At 40.2% G+C, this 15265-nt stretch overlaps 1 protein-coding gene across 1 annotated transcript; it reads left to right on the top strand.

Annotated features, from left to right (window-relative positions):
- The first annotated feature begins 928 nt into the window (after positions 1-928).
- Positions 929-10978, top strand: atp5mc1 (ATP synthase membrane subunit c locus 1). The gene is made up of 5 exons (XM_041817223.1): positions 929-1027; positions 5342-5388; positions 5870-5950; positions 6907-7085; positions 10575-10978. Exons 2-5 carry the CDS (start codon positions 5350-5352, stop codon positions 10687-10689), a joined length of 414 nt encoding a protein of 137 aa, XP_041673157.1. The 5' UTR covers positions 929-1027; positions 5342-5349; the 3' UTR covers positions 10690-10978.
- The last annotated feature ends 4287 nt before the right edge of the window (positions 10979-15265 follow it).

Genomic DNA, 15265 nt, shown 5'->3' with positions numbered 1-15265 from the left:
TCTGGTGAATGTGGCATGTGTTTAAATCAGTGTATTGAGGTTTTTCTGCTTTGAAAAATACAAATATGCTTCTAAACCTGAGAAAAAGAAAAGCAAAGAAAAGTTTCTGTGTCTGCATGCAAAAGGAGATAATAAATTATTTTCAGTTCTTTTTTTAAAGCAGCATTTGTTTGGATTTAACAGATCTCACTGCAATAGAGAAAGGGAAAATATTAGAATAATGCCGGCAGTGAATTTTTTTCTGCAACTTAAAACAACAGATGTGTCTGACTTGTCTTGTCTGACTTTTTTGGTTCTGACTGGTTGACAATCCCATTTGTCAACCAGTCAGAACCAGCAGAGACTTTGAAATAAAGGTTCATGTCACCAAATCACTGGAACAGTTCCTTGGCCAACATTCACAACATTCAATTTTTGAAAAAGGATAGGCAAAAAATAACGTGGGAAAAACAATATTTTTAAAATTACCCAAATAAAAAAAAAAAAAACATAAATAGATAGATAATGTATTAATCCCGAGAAAAATTAAAGAATAATAAATATCAAAATGAAAAAATAGTTTCATGATAGGGAAAAAGAAAAGAAAGGAACAGAGATATTAGGAGCGCCTTTTTTTTTTTTTTTTTTTTTTCGAAAAATATCTGAACGTGAGGACCACACCGGGAAAAAAGAGAAGGCGGGACTTCCTGTAAACTGCCCAGTTATAACATAGGACACTGGATATACTTTGAAAGGTCGTTCCTCGTAAACTCGTAATTCCCGGCAACACGGACCAATCAAATTAATGAAAGTTCCCGTAATCCCGCCCTTCTGAATCTCTCAGCCAATCGGAAAGAGAGTGATCAATAAAAGCTTCTCTGATAGGCTAATATGGCTGCCATGAGATAAAGTGTGACCAATGAGCGTTGAGGACGTAGACAGTGCGCTTATAAATGACAAGGTGACAGTCTGCCTCCTCCTACATTCATTGACTGCCGCTGTGCGCGAGAGCAGCTAATCCAGGACCCTCCGAAAGCCTCACAAACCGGTAATATATGACTTTATATATCTCACACTGCACCTGGACTGACGTAATTTAGTGTTTTAAACGCGCCCGTGTCTGACTTTTTAAGATAGCTGTGGGTGTTAGCTGGAAATGCTAATAGAGCTAGCTGTCATCGCTAACGGTGGCTAGCATGAAGCTAGGTCGGCCATTCAATGACTTGGTTCCCTGTAAAGACCTCTGAGCCTTCGGATACCTGTCCTCATGGAATACCTGTGTGGCAGGTGATTAAACAGCAGCAATATGATTATCGACCCCCCGCTGTGGATGTCGTCCTGTCCGTGTTAGCCGAGGATCACCCAGCGGGCACAGCGCGGCCGAGCTGCTGACAGACCTCCACGGTAAAATGTCTGACAGCGTGGGGCCTACCGAGCTCTGAATCACCCCCAGCTACAAGGACACACCTGTCACACACCTGGGATGTCCTAAAGTCTCGTGCTCTTTCACCTCAGCAGGTGTATATCTGCAGGCCGAGCTCCGTGCACGCTCCCCGGGCCCACGGTGACCGTCTGCGGATCATTTTTGACCTTCAAGGCTGCAGGCTGGTTAGCCTAGCTACTTAGCTTCAGTGAGGACAGCAGGGTGTCACGAAACCACAAATTTAATCCTCCATATAATACCATAGAAAATAAAACTGTATCAGTACTTGTTTTAATCCCACAGCAACAAAATAAGACTTCTAGACATCTGATTCTGGGTGATTTCAGTTATCTAATATTACAGGCACAGTGTCTTAAAAGCACAAATGTATTGACCACACTGGGGCTCAGAAACACTGGCAACTTATCTGTGCAATTAGGACATTGTGCAAAAGTTTGCATGCAATGTTTGATGGCTCAATTTCTCTTTAATGCACCTGCCTTACTAAATAGATCCATTGTCTTTACTATATAACTGCAGAACTGCACTAATTTCGTGAAAACTATGGGCCATTACTGGTGTTTAAAATCTCATTTAGACCACTTGTATATACCAAATTTGAGTTTTCACTTATTTTGGAGTGACACTCCCACTATGCCAAAGTTTTCTCACATTTGACCCTGTAATCAGATCAATGCGTCCAATAGGCGACTACCTCCACCCAGTAAAAATCTCTTCTTTGATTCAGCGGTTAGGTTAAATTCCAGCATTAAAATAATTTCACACAGCCAATAAACATCAGTTATTGATCTGTGTTCTAGGAATGCACAATATTATTGGCATATCATAAGTATCAGCAGATATTAGCTTAAAAAGTGAATTATAGGTATTGGCAGATTTAAAACATTTCTGCCAGTATTTACAACCAATATTTTGGTTATAAAAACAGCCTTTATTAGCTGTAAATATTGGCTGCATTAACAAATTAATGGGGTTTTAGACTGGACCAACAGACCTACACAAGCGGAAGTCTCCTTTATTCATTGTTCCTGAAAGTTAAAGTGTATTTTTAAAACTGAAATTTGGTCATCCTTAAACTTTAAATTGTGTGTTTTAAGGGCTAAATTTTGAGGTCTGAACAACATTTAAATATCAGTATTGATACCAGGATTGGCTAAATTTATTTTGTGAATAGGCAGTAATCCAGTATCGTGCATCTCTTATCTGTACATGCCAATTTGCTGTTGGGTGAGTTTTTCTATTTCCAACAGTGCTGATGTTAGTGTATTGTTGCATCCCTTGCTTAAATTTATCATAAGAAAAATCATACAAACAGTGCCTTTTTTCTAGCTTGTCCACATTTGGTGCACTAAGATGAAACTCAAGATAGTTACCAGCTACCCTCATGCTAAGTGTTGCAAATGTAATGGTGAAAAAGCTTCATATATTTTGAACTGCAAGAACGAATGTTGCAAACAGCTGTAGCTTAAATTAGATAGTGTGGGCCAAAGATTAAAATAGACTTAAAGTACAAAATAACCCAAATAAAACTATAAAATACAAATATTAATCACTCATTAAAGCCATCATTAATTCACTGCATTTGTTTGGCCCTCCTGTAGTTAGATTGTTATTGCTGAAAGAAATGTTACTGTTTATTGTAATTGCATTTCAAAGAGTATTAAAAAAAAATCCCAAATTTTGACAACCTTACAGAACAGTCAACGTGAAACCAGTGATTCCATCATGCAAGTTAACAGTCCTTTTTGCCTTGCAAGAAAATGAAGTTGTAGTCAAGTTGAATCTTGATATTCTGATATTTTGACGCTGTGGGGTCCTGTAAGAAATGCTGCACAATTAATCTAATTGCAGTCGTGATGTCAGGCTGTGCAACTGCAGCATTGCACAAAAGGCTGCACTTATCCTTGTTCTGAGTAGTAGTCGAAAGTTTACAACAGTGTCTGCAGAAAGACTTACATATTCAATAGTGCCACTATTGCACATTGTAGATGCACCTTTATGTTTTAATGCTTTATAGTTATGTATGTTAAGAGTTAGGAAATGCACACTTCAAAACTTAGATTATTCTCAATTTTCCTTGACAACCAAACAAGCAGACCCACGATACCATTTATGGATTGTATCATCACAAATTACAACATTGCCCGGTATAATACTAACACACTATTGCAAATCATGTAGCATTAATGTCCTCAAAGCTTCAGCTAATAGTGGGAGTTTCAAAGCCATTCATGGTGCCATGTCTAAGTATCTTGAGGTCTACCTGCAGTTGATCCTTGCTATAGTGTCTGCAGGTGGATTAGCCTCTTGGCTGAAGCTGCCAAGAGCAGCAGACAGGCATATCTCTGCACAGACGTGATCGTAGTCGGTGACCAGGAAATTTCTTTGAAGGTTGTTAAAACATTTAGTACTGTAGCATTTGAAAATATTATTTGATGTTTTAATTACCACTTGTATAAAAATCACTAAAGCTTTGATAAATTTTCACATGAGAGGTGCATAAGAGAAAGTGAAGGCATAAAAGATTGCAAGACACTTACAAACTTTACAAAAAAAAAAAAAGATTGGCAGCATTTCAGTACTGAAACATTGACAATTTTTTTGTACAATTTCGACAGCATGGAGGAGTTTATTTGTAACTTTTGGAAATCAAAAATGAGAAATTGCCCAACTAAGCCTAAGTTTATACTTCTGCATCAAATCTCTGAAGTGTCCTGCACCAATGTGAGCTCTTCAATCTGGAATAGCCCACCAGAACACTAAGTGGTTGTGGGATTGCTATGCTGGTTATATTGACAGTTTGTAGTCCCACCACTTCTGTTTGCTGGTGTGCAGAAAACCATGGCAGCTGAAGCCAGGGTAGTGGTTAATAACAACAATCAGCTGATTATACTGCAGTTATTGCAAAGAAAAGAGTCATTGGAGGAGATGGAAAGTGTGGAGGCAGTGTGGAGGACTTGTTTTGCTTGCTATCTGCATTGTTTTGACTTTTAGTTACATATTTGAAGAGGTGTACACCAGGCTGCATACAAAGGCCGGGTTTAAGGACTGTAGAGCTGGGGGTTGACCAAATTAGCCTGGCCAATCGTCAGGGCCAATATTAGACATTTGGCTGAAAATTGGCATTTTATCTTTTGCTGTTAAAATTCATCAGTTAAAAAGTGCATCACTTTGGCTTCACTGAGAGTTGTATCCTGCCTTCTGGTTCCCTTTTCACTCTCCAAGGTCTCACCTTACATGCCCATAACACTGTCTGATTGGCTTAAAGCCTCATGAGTACTAGCCAATTAAAAATTGGCCACTGACACAGTGAGGTGAGTGAATGGCATCACCTCACATTTTCCTGCTGCAACAGAGTGTTTCCGTGCAGTTTTTCGTGTCAACAGAGTTACTGCCAGACAGTTTACTTTTCCAATCATGACATTTTACTTTTGTCACCTTAAATGAATTTTCTTATTATAAATCCATATTGGTGTCATTTACTATTATAATCTGTCTCACCCCTGAATTGCCAATATTGATTGACCCCTGACGCCAGCCTACAATATATTCTTCCATGCAGATTTATCATTGAAGGAAAAATCAGTCTTTAGTCCTAGACAGCTGGATTATGTCTGGAACTTCTATTGATGTAGTTTTGGAAATTGGTTCATTTAATAGAACCATAAAAGTTTAATCATGTGTCTAACAGTCATCACTGACACTATCATGCTTCACAGAATCTGAGACTTCCAATGTCTCTGGAGCCCATTGTTATCACTGTCCGCCTATCAGCATCAGCCTTCCTGGTGTTAGTTGTGTAGTAATTACTGTCTAATCCCAACAGAATTCCAGGTTTGATTCCTGTTAAGCTGACAACTGGCAAGTTTGATCAAATCAAAACTTACATGACTAACTGTGTCCTTTCTTTCTTTGCAGCTCCAACCATGTATGCCTGCGCCAAGTTTGTCACTTCTCCTGCTGTGGTATGTCAAGTGTCTGACTTCTTTTTAGGTCTCATTACTGTGGGATATGTAGTTATTATTTTAAATCAGTGAAACAAAGAAATGAAATGACCTGTAGAAGCTGCTTGTTCAATATCAGTAACATATCATGAAAGAAGAGTGCAGTTATGGTTTCATGGCTGTTTGAGCTTTTTGGTGTCCCATTTTTATCCTCAAGGGCATAAAAGTGACAGCCATGTTTGCTCCATGCCTTTTGCTGCAGGTCAGCTGACCTGTAGCATGTCGGGCATCTCCGTTGTAGAGGCGCTGTGAGGGAAGTTATTCCAGACGGATGCATTGAGTTTCTATGGGCCTAAATATGAGCACAGTGACATTTATGTCTATTCACTGAAGTTTTATTTATTGTGATGTGTTCAAAGTCCGATGGAGAAATTTGAATTTTAGTTTTCAGCGATTTCTGTGAAAATGTGTTAACACAGTTAAACTTTCTGCTGTTGTGCAGCTGCGTGGGGGGTCCAGAGTCCTCGCCCGGCCAGTCTCCGTCTCCCTCTTCAACAGACCTGAAGTCACAGTGGAGCAGCAGGTCAGTCCTTCGGCTTCCTTTATCCTATACCTACAAATCTGATCAATAAATTAATGCTTTTATCACTGATAGGCTTGGTTAGATCCTTCCCTGGTTAGCATTAAGCTTTCAGAGAAAGAAGAATCTCCCAAACTTACGCTCACGCTGCAGAGTAGAGCTGTCAACATACCACAATCATAAACTTCAGAGTGATTCCAGTGTAAATCAAACAAAATTATACCTATGAAAGAGACGTTTCTGGTGTCCTACAGAGCACCAGTGTTCATGGAAGGAAATACGTTGATTTAAGTGGAGGAACTTATGACCAAAATCATCAGGAGATGACCCAGGATTGTCTGAACAGTATAAACTGCCTTAAAGTGTACCGACTAGAAATATTAAAACTACACAAACACACACAGCTCAAGCCTTTTTCAGGGTGTAGTCACTGCACTACAGATGCGTATGCATACAAATTCATGTTAGTGAATTTTTCATGTTTCTAGTCCTTTGAACTTTTTTATATTCCTGCCATTTTGATTGCATGAACAAATCTGAACAAACATCCGCATGTGTCCAGGAATTTACTAACATTTTTTTTTCACTGACTCATTCCTTCCAAACGCAAGTGTCTTATAAAATAGCAGTTTTTGCTTCGCCATACTATCATCCAATTACTCCATGGAGATTGTCATGTGTTCAAGACGTGTTATTGAACATTTTGACTACCATAACCTTCTGGAGATAACGCCAAGTTTTAAAATTGGAGAAATATACTGAACATCAGTGCATCGGAACAGCTACTGGAGCAAAATCAATGAGAAGAAGAGTGTCTTTGAAAGTCCATGCTGTCAGTTGATTGGCTCAGTTCACTACCGGTGAAATGGTGTACTTCTTTAGGGTCTGGATTATGAACCAGCTCCAGGTTAATGCATTAGAATGATGTTCTATATTTTTCCCTCTCCCTTGTCTTCCAGGCTCTGTTGCCCGTCAGCCAGTCTCCAGTCCTAACCCGCTCCTTCCAGACGAGCGCCGTCTCCCGGGACATTGACACTGCCGCCAAGTTCATCGGTGCTGGTGCCGCCACAGTGGGTGTGGCCGGATCAGGAGCTGGAATTGGAACAGTGTTCGGCAGCCTCATCATCGGCTATGCCAGGTTAATTCTTTTAATCTGTTTTAATGATCCTGAAGTCTTCACAGCTAAGACAGGGATCAGAAAATACTCTGAAAACATAAATGAAGGAAGTCGGGGATCAGGACGTTTATCTGAGCAGCAGTGCCTCGTAAATACTTTAGTAAAGGTTCACGTCAGTCATCTAGGCAGCCTAAATGATAATGGGACTCTTTTGCTCCCTTAAAGCTCTCAGAATAGAGCTGATTTTTTTTTTTCATGCTTGAATGTGCAGCCTGTCAAAACATTTTTCTTAGTGCTGAGCAATTACTGTAAAATCTGGTGCATAACCTGCACTTTTAAGCCCCATTTTTTTCATCAAGAGGTGGCTGCAGCTTATATATATGGGGGTGACTGAGAGTACTGAAAGCCGGCACTTTGATTTGACTGAGAACATGCTGGATTCCATAACACAGACCACACTGGCAGTAGTTTGCACCACTTTTTAACCACTTCTGCACAAACTGACAAAAACAGACAGTAGTAAAAGAGGGACACAGCTGCACAGAAACTGCACATTGTTGGCTTTGCCAAAAGGAGTGGAGTTTGTTCATTTAACCAATATAAGGCAGTAGATGTCAGCCTGTGGTGATCATTGTCAGACATACAGTCCCAAGCTTCATTTACATAAACCCAGGTGTACACTGTGCGATTTTCCTGTAATTCAGCCACAAAGTTGGAGTCGCACGATTCCAAAGGGAGTCGTGCCGACCACAGCCCGTCCTACAACTGTACAACCATATGACCTGCTCCTGACTAGTCGTGAGGATTTCTGGCATATTTGATATTTGGTCATATGACTCAGAAACACAAGCAGAATAAACAACTTTGGGGGATAATTTTCCTTTGTAAACTGTCAGACAGCGTCCTGAATTACCATGACAACAGCTAGAATGACTTTCTGATGCCCCTCCACCCGCGCTATGATAAAGTAAATAAACGAGCAGGAAATATTCCTATCCACGGACCTGCAGCTGACACAGACATGGTGCTGTTTGTGTGTGTGAGACAGAGAGGTAGCGGGAGAGAGAGAATATGACTGTATACACTTCACCCTCAGACCCTGAAACTTTGTAAAAAGGAAACTCCGCAGGTTTCTGTCACAGTCCGTACAGTGTGAGCACAACTTGTGCGCGATGGTCGTGCGTTATAAACGATTCAGTCACACAGTGCGAGATGACATTCTGTCACAACCATCGTACAGTCGGCTTGAAATTGCACAGTGTACACCTGGCTTAACAGTAAATTCCTTGTTTCCTTTACATGCAGAATTAAGACCTCATGAGGGAGAAAGGATGGTAAAAGTACCATCATCCCCTCTGATCTGGTTTGTCAGTCTATCACAGCACATTTTGAGCTGTGAAGCTTGCAATAATGGAAGCTGGTTTTCAATCACATCAGCTTGTGTAGAGCTGAGCCTCTGATAGAATATGTTTATAGAAATGTAGAACAGGAGGGTGATAAAATAGGGCTATTTTAAGAGTCTAGGTAGGTTGGTCTCACTTAAATTTTTCTAAACACATTTAACAACAACAGAGAGATGTCTATACAGGAAAGTTCAAGTAAAATGGAGCAAATGGACCCCTAAAATATGAAAAACATAATGGGTCTGAAGCTTAATAATCCCTTATAAAGATTCATTCAGTTTCACTGATAACTGGGCTTCTTGTGCTGTCAGGCTCTACTTTTAGGTCACCGAGCGGTCTGGTTCAGTTCAGTACGGCACGGCACGGCACACATTTTTTTGCATTTGCATAGAGCAAAAGTTGGAAAGAGTCCCAAAAAGCCGACCCATACCATCCCACTTTTTGGCACCCTTCCATAGGGGTACCAATCTTACCTACCCGTACCAAAAAGGTGGAGCTACACACACACACACACACACACACAATAGGGGCACTGAGGTCAGCGCCCAACATGACTGCTCGGCTCCGGGCTGCAAAACACGGACATCTGTGAGGAGCAGCAAAAACGGACAAATATCTGCTTACATCAGGGATATTCTGACTCAGAGATCCAAACTGTTTCTTAGTCTGTGGATGTTGGTATCTGGCCACATATCAAGTTTCCTGACGTTTATTGGGACCTGATTTTAGGAACACAAAGCAAAGTCTGAAGGCTCACATCAGCCTGGTCTATCTGCAATGGATGTGACACTAAATTAATGCTGAAGTTTTCTGAATACAAAGCTTTAGATCATTTGATTCCCTGTATTGTAACTTGTTATTCATCTGCTTCTTACTTGGATCACTTGTGAACAGATCGCTCTGTGGTTGATGAACATGTTTGTAAAACTTCAGGCTGCAGCCTATTTTAAAATCAGATCAGCACACCCAGGGTTAGGGTTAGGGTTAAAAAAGACAAAATATTTCAAATGTATTTTTCTGTTGTTTAATTCTGTACATATTCTACAAAGTCTGGAGATTACTGATGTCAAAATATCCCTTCAGAAAGTGCCATTAAAAGTTACTTCTTGTCAGGGCAACAGTTAAAAATCCAACTCATAGTAGCAACAAATCAGATCGATTTTATGGCACAGAATACACAGTTATTCTCACAAAATTTTCACAAGACAACTTACAAATGTTCTTATTCCAACCAACACCATTTTCAATGTTTAGTGTACACAGCATTGTTTTTTTTTTTTTACTTTTAAATATATTTCTAAGTACCATGACAATTTGTGAATACATCTTTGATGACTAAAGCACAAGGCAAATTATTTCCAAGGTGTTGGAGGCCAACAGCCTGGATTTACAGTCAAAATGCATTCATAATGTAGTAAAATGACAATGCTGACAAATTCTCATGGTATGAACTGTTCTAGACTAGATATATTCACATATTAACGTACCGTTACGACTCTTTAACATTTCTGTACACGTATTCCATCAGCTGAGGATCTTGACTGACCCTGTCAGCATGATTAGGATGTAGTTATTTTTTTAAAGCACTTTCTACTGAATTAAAGCTGTTTAATGCTTATTCCATACTGATTTCTGTCACTCATCCTTTCTACAACTCCGCACCTGGACCAGCAGAGTCACGCTGACTGTGACTTCACATTCATGCTTTTACAGCCCGCCCACTAAGTGAGGGTACGGGTGTCCGTGGAAACGCTAACTATTTTGGCGTTTAGCATACATAACTGTACTCAATCAAACCGTACCACCTGATGGAAACGTGGCTTTGGTGTAAATGTGTAATAAATGTCAGGACACTGGAATAATGACCACATATCAGTGTCTACTGTTCAACGTCTTCGTTATACAGTATGGATCTGTCAGGTCCAAATATCTCTAAGCAGATGTTGATGTTTTGTCTGTTTGTCTGTTTGTCTGTGTTTCTGAATGTTTTGCTGCTTGGTCTGACTGAGCAGGCGTGTCATGCTGACATTGACCTCAGTGTTTACCCTCTATCTGTCCTTTAGTTGTCCTCTGATCCCCTTTATTGATCATTCTGTCTCCTCCACAGGAACCCCTCCCTGAAGCAGCAGCTCTTCTCTTACGCCATCCTTGGCTTCGCCCTGTCTGAGGCTATGGGTCTGTTCTGTCTGATGGTGGCGTTCCTCATCCTGTTCGCCATGTAAATCTGGAGACACACCCTTACCTCCCTTCACTCTCCCCCCCAGTCTCTCTTTTCTCCCTCCCTTTGTCCCATCCGGAGGGGGGTTTCCACAACGGGAACTCTTGAATGAGCTGCTAGGCCATTCCAATCATCAGAAAATAATCGAGGAAAAAATGTTAACATCTGAGGTTAAAAACCTCCAATCCAACATTTTTATGTTCCTGCGCTTGTTTTTGTTTTTCAGACGTTTTATGTAAAACCTCACTTTGGTTGAAAAGATCTGTCCAAAATAAATGGTTGGGATAACTAAAGACGAGTCTACAGCCTTTTTGTCTTTACAGAAAAATGTTGTTTATAATGTCTTGTTCATGACTGCTCAAGTGGATAAGGTAAATAATAATTCCCAGTTAATTTTCTTTTAGTTTTTAGTTGGACAGTATAATTGATTGGTGCATTTGGAGGCATAGCCCATGACCAGCCGGGTCTAGAGCCAGTAGAACAGGTGTTGTGTTGATTTCTGAAATGTGCTACTTTTGTGTGCAAGGGTAAATGTTTGAGGGTTTGGCTAGGCTCTATCATTTTAAGCTGCAGTAGCATCTTTCGACAAAGCAGCAGAAATCATCACAACACCGGGGGCTGACCTCTTGTCCTTGCTATCTCTGATGCAGAGGCATAAACCTCTAAAACTTATAAGCATAGGTGGCTGTAAAATATTCAACAATTCTTTGGAAATCTCACATGCAAAGTGTTGCTTTTTATAAGTCTAATATTTTAGGGATGAAAATGATCTTAGTGGTTGGTTTGTTCTGTAAATGTCTACCTGTTAAAGGTATAAAAGCAGATGTAGGGTAGTCTCTTCATCATGCAAGAGTTGTAATGCTGTGGGCTACCAGGAGGTGGTGCTAATGTTCTTCATCTGTGACAGCTACAGGACATTTCACTCTAGAATACAGTAAATTTATTCCTTTTTTCCTTACTAAAATCTACGGAAGAGTATTAGGGCCACTGAAAAAAAAAATTTTGGAGACAATTTTTTTTTCAATTGTGAGAAAAAAGTCAGAATTCTGACTTTAATCTCAGAATACTGACTTTAATCTCAGAATTCTGACTTTAATCTCAGAATTCTGACTTTTTTCTCAGAATTCTGACTTTTTTCTCAGAATTCCGACTTTAATCTCAGAATTCTGACTTTAATCTCAGAATTCTGACTTTTTTCTCACAATTGAAAAAAAAAAAAATTGTCTCAATTTTTTTTTTTTCAGTGGCCCTAATACTCTTCCGTAAAAACCACACTTGGTTTTAATTTGGAAGGGTTTTATGGATGATCCTCCACAGGACGAAGAAAAATGCAGACATTATTCCCAGAATGCATTGCACAAAATGACAGCCTACATAGATTTATTTTCTCAAAATGCATAAATCGAGTGTTTCTTTGTACAGTAGGCAAATAAAATAATTCTGTTTGTCTTCGGAGGTCAGCATGTTCTATAATGTTGGGTTCCTTTAGATAGTAGAGGCTATACAGGATCAATTTAGAGCGAGTGGCAAATCAAAATATGAAGACAGGTAGTCATATATCAAAATAAAACTGAGCATAAACATTAAATAAATCAGTGCCTCTCAACCTTGGGGTTGTGAGACACAGAAAAGGGGTCACCAGATGCCTTTAAAAAACAGGATATTTTTTAAATTGTGCTGTTGCCACTTGACACCATTTTACCAAATGTTAACCCTTTTTCATCCTTTTTTAACAGCAATGTTTCCAATTTTAGCACATTTTTGCCACTTAAAACCCATTTTTGTCCATTTTAAACCCTTTCCACCACTTTTTTTTGCCTGTTTTTGCCACTTCCAAACCAATTCTTGCCACTTCCTGCCTGTTGTTGCCTCTGTTGACCCATTATTGCCTCTATCAACCAATTTTTACAGTCCCTTTTTGCCATTTTACCACAGTTAACCCATGTTTGCTAGTTTATATCAGTTTTTCATCACATTCCACCTAATTTCCACCATTTTTTGCATTTTAAAGCCATTTCAGCCACTTTTTAATTCCCTTTTACCATTTTTTGTACCTGTTTTTGCCACTTGAACTTATTTTTGGTTATTTTGTTGCCACATTAATTTTTGTCACTTTTAACTCATTTATGTTTTTTTTTAAATCCAATTTCACCACCTTTTCCAACAGTTTTTGCCATTATTAACCAATTTTAGCAATTTTAAACCCATTTTAATTGTGTTTTTAACAAAGTTATTTCCATTTAAAGAAGGCTATTTACTTTACAACTGAATGAATAAAGTTATTTGTTTCTTTGATAAGAGTGGTGGTTATTCAGGTGAAATATAAATACGGTTTTCACAGCTTAACTTCACAATGGACCATGGTTTTGCTAACTTCCAGGGGCCCCCAGTTTGGCTGGGACCCAGAAACCTCCCCCTTTATCCCTCCTTATGGATGGCCTTGTCTGCACACGGCTATTTTTGAATGTACATGGCTGCGTTCAACCACCTTCAGGTACAGCAGGGGTCCCCGGTCTCTGGCGCCTTTACTTTGGGGATGACACGCTGAAAAGGTTGAGAACCACTGAAATAAATCAGGAATATGTGGACAAAGAAAACTCAACATGCATTAACACACCTAGATCTGTGGTTCTTTAATTGCAAGGCAAAGCCGATGTGCCTCAGGGCAAGTTTAGGTGTGCCATGGGAGTGTGTACAACAACTTACGCCACTCTAACATGTTATGGTTTTCCTTTATCACAAAATGTTTGCAAACCCCTGATCTAGATGGTTCTGTTAGATATCAGTGTTCTCATGCATGTGTACACCTCATTCAGAGGTTTAGCCCCCACAGCGCTACTCCAGATCACAAACTATGGCTGGTTATTTGCCATATAAGAGCAGGGGTTGGAACTTTTTGTGCAGTAGCAGCTTTCTCAACATTCAAGGTGGCACACATCCATCCATTCGTGTCTTCAACTCTGTCTTAAACGTTGGACAAACACGGTTTGAGTCCTAAAAATGCTGGATTAAAATTTGACCCCTTAAGAGCAGGGAGGGACAGAAATGTTTAGCACCACTGGGATAGGGATCAGGATCCTTTATTTGTACCTGTAGGGAACAAAGCAGTGAGCTATGTTCAAATCAGGCCTGTTGCTTCTTTCGCACGCCAGTCCTGACCTTTTCTTTCTTGGTTTCCAACTCTATTTAACTCTGTCCTGTCTCTCTTTTAAAAAAAAGGCATAAACACCCAAAAATAAATCTAAGAAATGATAAAAATGGACAAGGTTCCACCTATCAGAGCATTTAGGAGAGCAAAATAATAATACGGATATATATAGACGTTCCATGTGCAGGCCATCAGTGTACTGTACTCTACAGCCTTCCTGTTTTGTAACTAGCTGGATTCTTTATGCTGGCATGATCTGTGAAGTATGTAACCCTGCAGGTTAAATGAGATGCATGATATGGTTCAGCTGTCTGCCCTTCTGTTCTGTTTGTGTAGTGTGTGAATAATAAATATCCTACTGCTCACAGAGGTTTAAAGTTTCCAGTAGAACCAGTTTTCATCCTGTGACTATGCCAAATCACAGCTAAGGCTCCCTAAGTTAATGTAAGGTCATCAGTGACCCATTTTTTAGGTGAAAAACATGTCTGATAGATCGGGAGACAGCAAGGGTCCATTCTCTGGATTTATCAGGGTCCATTCTCTGGGTTTATCAGGGTCCATTCTCTGGGTTTATCAGGGTCCATTCTCTGGCTTTATCAGGGGCCATTCTCTGGGTTTATCAGGGGCTATTCTCTGGGTTTATCAGGGTCCATTCTCTGGCTTTATCAGGGGCCATTCTCTGGGTTTATCAGGGGCTATTCTCTGGGTTTATCAGGGGCTATTCTCTGGATTTATCAGGGTCCATTCTCTGGATTTATCAGGGTCCATTCTCTGGCTTTATCAGGGGCCATTCTCTGGGTTTATCAGGGGCTATTCTCTGGGTTTATCAGGGGCTATTCTCTGGATTTATCAGGGTCCATTCTCTGGATTTATCAGGGTCCATCCTCTGGGTTTATCAGGGGCCATTCTCTGGGTTTATCAGGGTCCATTCTCTGGCTTTATCAGGGGCCATTCTCTGGGTTTATCAGGGGCTATTCTCTGGGTTTATCAGGGGCTATTCTCTGGATTTATCAGGGTCCATTCTCTGGATTTATCAGGGTCCATCCTCTGGGTTTATCAGGGGCCATTCTCTGGGTTTATCAGGGGCCATTCTCTGGATTTGTCAGGGTCCATTCTCTGGGTTTATCAGGGTCCATTCTCTGGGTTTATCAGGGTCCATTCTCTGGGTTTATCAGGGTCCATTCTCTGGGTTTATCAGGGTCCATTCTCTGGGTTTATCAGGGTCCATTCTCTGGATTTATCAGGGTCCATTCTCTGGGTTTATCAGGGTCCATTCTCTGGGTTTATCAGGGTCCATTCTCTGGGTTTATCAGGGGCCATTCTCTTGGTTTATCAGTGGCCATTCTCTGGGTTTATCAGGGGCTATTCTCTGGATTTATCAGGGTCCATTCTCTGGATTTATCAGGGTCCATCCTCTGGGTTTATCAGGGGC

Source organism: Cheilinus undulatus, linkage group 21 (genome assembly GCF_018320785.1).
Source record: "Cheilinus undulatus linkage group 21, ASM1832078v1, whole genome shotgun sequence".
NCBI classification, from domain to species: Eukaryota; Metazoa; Chordata; class Actinopteri; order Labriformes; family Labridae; genus Cheilinus; species Cheilinus undulatus.
The sequence above is the reverse complement of the archived record's forward strand: the minus strand, read 5'-3'. Positions and strand labels throughout refer to the sequence as shown.